This window comes from Quercus lobata, chromosome 3 (assembly GCF_001633185.2).
Source record: "Quercus lobata isolate SW786 chromosome 3, ValleyOak3.0 Primary Assembly, whole genome shotgun sequence".
Lineage (NCBI taxonomy): Eukaryota > Viridiplantae > Streptophyta > Magnoliopsida > Fagales > Fagaceae > Quercus > Quercus lobata.
The window spans coordinates 15,677,029-15,682,206 of NC_044906.1; the positions used below are offsets into that span (position 1 = coordinate 15,677,029).

Sequence of the window (5,178 nt, forward strand, 5' to 3'; positions counted from 1 at the left end):
CTCCCGTAGGTTCTAATAATTTCTTCTATCATCAGATCATTTGATCCACCAATTTCTCTCATCTTTTCTTTATTTTAACCTTAAAACATGCTCTTTCCTTTGCCTCAACACAATCACAAATACATAGGCAAAACAATCAACCTTTAATTCTATAGCTATGAAAAGAAAGTTTAAAAGGAGAAATTTTAGGGGGATGTTTATCACGGCAAATTTACAAAGATGTGTTAGTCAACCATGTTATACACTTATAAAAACGGAGGTAAGGATGTCTCTTAATACATATGAAATAGCAACAAAATTCACAATTCTATGTTTTACTCTTCTTTCAATTTCTGTGGGCATTAATACAGTTCAAAGCTTTGGTCTGTGAGTAGGGACGAAACCAGGATTCGAACATAGGGGGGGGCCAAAGCTTAAAACAATTTTTTTTTTAATGAAAATAAAAACTAACACCTATTTTATATTCAACAAAATACTACATATAAAATAAGTGTTTCTTAAAAATTTTGATATTATAAAAATGTTGACAAAGTATAACATACAAAATAAGTGTTTTTTAAACATTTCAACATATTTATCAAAATGAAACTCGACACTCTTTTAAGTCTCGAAAGTCGTCTATGATTGATTCTGCACCAAATTTTGCAACAATCTCCTTCTCAATGTACAAAATCTTAGAGTCCATTAGAAAATCATCTTCCATCTTGTTGCGAAGCCTATTCTTGATAATATTCATGGCTGAAAATGCTCGCTCTGTAGTTGCAGTAGAAATTGGAAGAGTAAGCACAAGTGTAATCAATCTATAAATATATGGGTAAAATAATGATTTTCGGGTTTTTACCAACCATTGGCACAACTCAAAAATACTTGATAGCTTCTTGAAGTCTGGATGTTGAACTACATTGTACTCATAATGATCAACTTCTACCTTTAAAAGTGTCATTTCTTGAAGTCTTTCAGATAAAACTTGCTTACTAACAACAAAATGTCTATACTTCTAAAAGACTCACGTGCCTCTTTAGGATCAAGAGCTGAACTAAGATTAAGCAATTCCACCGCATGCTTACCAAATTGATGATTTTATTCTTGTAATATAGAATCTATTGCAAAATAAAAAATATCTACCTGATAATGATGCTCAATTGTGAAGTCATCTTGTTGATAACGAGCTAGGCCTCCTCTCTCAACATAACGAGCATTCATATCTGGGACATCTATGTCACGTGCCTCACAAAATGATTTCACAGTGGTAAGTAAATTATCCCCCTCTTCATCTTTGAATTTTTGAATAAGTGTTTTAGTGGATGAAACAAAATTCATCACATTTAAAATGTCTTGAGATTGACACTGCAAAGGTTCACAAAGTGCATCAGTGATTTTCATAATTTCTTTCATGAGATGCAAAATGAACACAAATTCAAAAGAAATCATAGCATGATAACATGAGTATGCTGCTTCTCGTTGGGAAGTAGTATTTCCTTCCCTGATGTTCTTAAGTAAAATTTCACATGTTGGACTAAATATATTTACCAAGCTAGAAATCGATCTCAAGTGAGAACCTCAACGAGTATCTCTAGCCCGTTGTAATGTGTTAATCTGATTAAGTCCTCTTCCAGTTTCAAGCTCACCAATTTCAACAAAATATGCAATTTGAATAGCATAAGCTTTTCTTAGTTGCTTAGTACGCTTGCATGAAGCACCAACAACATTGACAATAGATGATCTATTAAAAAAACTTTGAACAAGAATAACTTCTTTTGATGCTGCCACTAATGCTAATTGCAAGCAATATGCAAAACAATGAATGTAGTTAGCATATGGACAATCATTTGAAACCAAAGCTTTTAATCTATTCCACTCACCTCACATATTGCTTGCACCATCATATCCTTGCCCTCAAATATCTTGAATATCCAGACTATGATGTGGCAAGATAGGATATATTTCATCTTTTAGGGATAATGTCATAGTATCGGGGACATGAACTACCACAAAAAAAGTTCTCGAACAAAACCATCTTTGTCTACAAATCTTATAACAAAAGCCATTTGCTCCTTCATTGACTCATCACGAGCTTCATCAACAATTAGGCAAAACTTTACATCACCAATTTCTTCACAAATTGCCTTCTTCACCTTGTTTGAAAATACATGTAAGATTTCCTTTTGAATTTTTGGTGATTTGTAAGAGGCATTTTTGGGAGTTTTCTCTATCACTTTTGCAACATATTCATTATATGATACCACCAAATCCAATATTTCAAGAAAATTCCCACGATTAATTGAATTAGAACTTTCATCTTGTCCTCTAAAAGCAAGTCCTTGAAATGCAAGCACTTTGACAACATCAATTGAGGCCTTTAACCACAATTGGTTGCTTGCAATTTGATCAAAATTGAAATTTTCAAGTACCTTTTGTATGTGTTGAGACTGGTTCATCAAATCCGTCATGGCTTTCTTGGAAGCTCTATGAAAAGAGTTAGGTTCTTTCCCCATATGATTCAAAAAAGGAACAATTATTTCCATCATTAACTTTCTTCCAATTTCGAAATCCGTCCTTAGTGAATAAATGACTCCCAGAATTCCCAATTGGCTTTTCAAAGAGAAAGCATGGTAGACAAAAAGCAGTATCTTTACTAGTTGAATTTTCAAGCCATGTACTAAATGCCTTAATTGCAAACCATGAATGTTTAAATTTACGAAAATGACTTCCAAATTTAGTTTTCTTGTACTCATCTAGTTTAGGTCGGTATGGACCAAACTTAATGTAAGCTCATCAAATTTCATCTCGTTCATTAGCATCATATTCCCATATTTGCTTACGCATTCCAGGATCATGCACAAAACCTGTACTTTTGTCAATGGTGACATTTGGAACTTTTGTTTGGAGATTTTCAGAAACTGGGACATTAACGCTAGGGGTTGGCAATCTTGCATCATCAGCTATGACTTCAGAATTATTTTGATTTTTTCTTTTGAAAAAATTTAATATTGTAGTGGACTTACTCATGATCTACAAATTTTTTTTTTTTTTAAATGTTTCATTATTTCCATATTTCGTAGTTCTATACACCAACTAAAAAAAAGAGATTTCTCAACCAAAAAAAAAAAATTCTAAAACCAAAATAATCACAAACAGACAAGCACAAGTTTATATATATTACTAATATTAGCCACATCACACAAAGTGACAAAGACAAAGCCCACAAGTTCATATATATATATATATATATATTACTATTATTAGCCATATCACACAAAGTGACAAAGACAAAATTTTGATAAAACCAAAACAATCAAACCAAAGACTTTGGTCAATTGGTCTCACAAAAAAGTCACTTATGACTTACCAAAGACTAGTCTCACAAATTCAAAATCACAGTTAATAGTACTCACAAATGACAAAACAGTGATTACCAAAGACTACTCTCACAAATTAACTATCACAATTCAGTACTCACGTCCTACTGTCCTAATCGTCCCACTTTATTTCTTTATAGATAAAACCAAAAAAAAAAAGTTACAAGCACTAAGACCGACCCACACAATCACAAGAAGCCACAAACGATTACACAGTAATCAATATAAAGCCACAAACACAAACTAGTCTATGGTCCACACATGACATAACACACCAATCCATAAAAGGCCACAACTCACAAATACAACAATCAACACAGTCACCGCAGTTCATAAAAAAATGCAGAGGATAGATTAACCGGCTAAGGTAGAGCAATATAGCAAAGACCAAAAAAAAAAAAAAAAACCCTTGAGAGAGGAGAGAAATTTCTTAGATTTACCAGACTCGTGTGTGACTGTGATCAAGGATCTGAGGAGAAGCAACAGTCTGGATCTGATATGAGGAAAAAAAAAAACAGCAATAGCAGCACTGATGGAGGCATTGATGAGGTTGAGTGGAGGAAGAGTGAGGTTAGGGTAAAAATTTAAAAATTGTAATTTAGGTTTTCAGTCCATATTTATTTTTTATTTTGTAGTTTTTAGTTTGCTGGTTATTTATTAATTTTATTTTTGTATGAGAGTTTGTCGGTTATTTTTTCAGATTACATTCGTATACCAATTTTTTTAAAAAAAAAAAAATTGGGAGGGGAGAGGGGGAGTATTAGGATGAAAATTTAATATACTAGTTATTTTTCTTTTTCTTTTTCTTTTTTTTTGGGGGGGGGGGGGGGGGGGCAATGGCCCCTGCCCTACTGTAGGTCCATCCCTATTTGTGAGTGCACACAACCATAACTTGCCGTTGAATCCTAAGGGTGATCGCTAGAGCCATTTCTGCACCAAGGATAAATTACATTCAGTGGGGCAAAATCACTTCTTAAGACAATAGATTGAGTTCCACGCCTCAGCTCTCTCTATCATCGATAAGTTTTCTCTAATTTCTTGAATTTACTTTATTGGTTTTGTTAATTAGTCTCATATATTTCCCACAATCTAAGAAGAGATTTGCTCTACTTAATAATCAAATATGACCACTGCACCTGACATGTCTAAACTGGAACCATTTGATAAAAACCATTATAAGAGATGGTCTGAGAGGATGTTATTTTATCTTGAATCTATTCATGTGGATTATGTGTTATTCTCTGGTCTCTTTCAACAGTAACTGACTGTCCATTCGCATGTAAGTGTAAGTAACCAGGTCGTCCATGGCTGCCACGTACGCAGTAAGCATTGGCTGCTTGACCATGGCAAGAGCCTTATTGCCAGATTATAGCTGCCTGATGCACACAAAGCAGAAAAACACTTTTCATCTCACAAAATACCTATCATGACATCTCGCACGTGCACCAAGCAAGTCACAAATACCTCATATTGATACATCGATCATCGCAAATACTAGGTGGGAACACACCAATCCGATGCAGCCTAAGAATCCTTGAAAAGATAATTAAGAGTTTAGGTTAGGACTATATCAATAACACTTCACATGTGCCTATTATATATATATATATATATATATATATTGTAAGGTTGAATTTACTTATTCAACCATGTGTTGACTTTATTCCGTGTCAAATTTGCTTGTAATTCGGCAATTAGAAACTCTGTATTTAGGTGGAAATAATGTAAGGGTTGTGTGTAAGAGAGTGTGAAGAATTGATCAAGAGTGTGCATGAAGAGCATTCACCCGACTGGAACTCGCGACTGACTTACAAGTAGT

General features: G+C 33.8%; 1 protein-coding gene across 1 annotated transcript; it reads right to left on the bottom strand.

Moving 5' to 3' along the window:
* Positions 1-577: 577 nt before the first annotated feature.
* On the bottom strand, positions 578-2,450 carry LOC115980410. Its single transcript, XM_031102657.1, has 4 exons — positions 2,015-2,450; positions 1,863-1,918; positions 1,126-1,347; positions 578-928 (listed from the first exon to the last, which is right to left on the bottom strand). Exons 1-4 carry the CDS (start codon positions 2,448-2,450, stop codon positions 578-580), a joined length of 1,065 nt encoding a protein of 354 aa, XP_030958517.1.
* Positions 2,451-5,178: the final 2,728 nt, after the last annotated feature.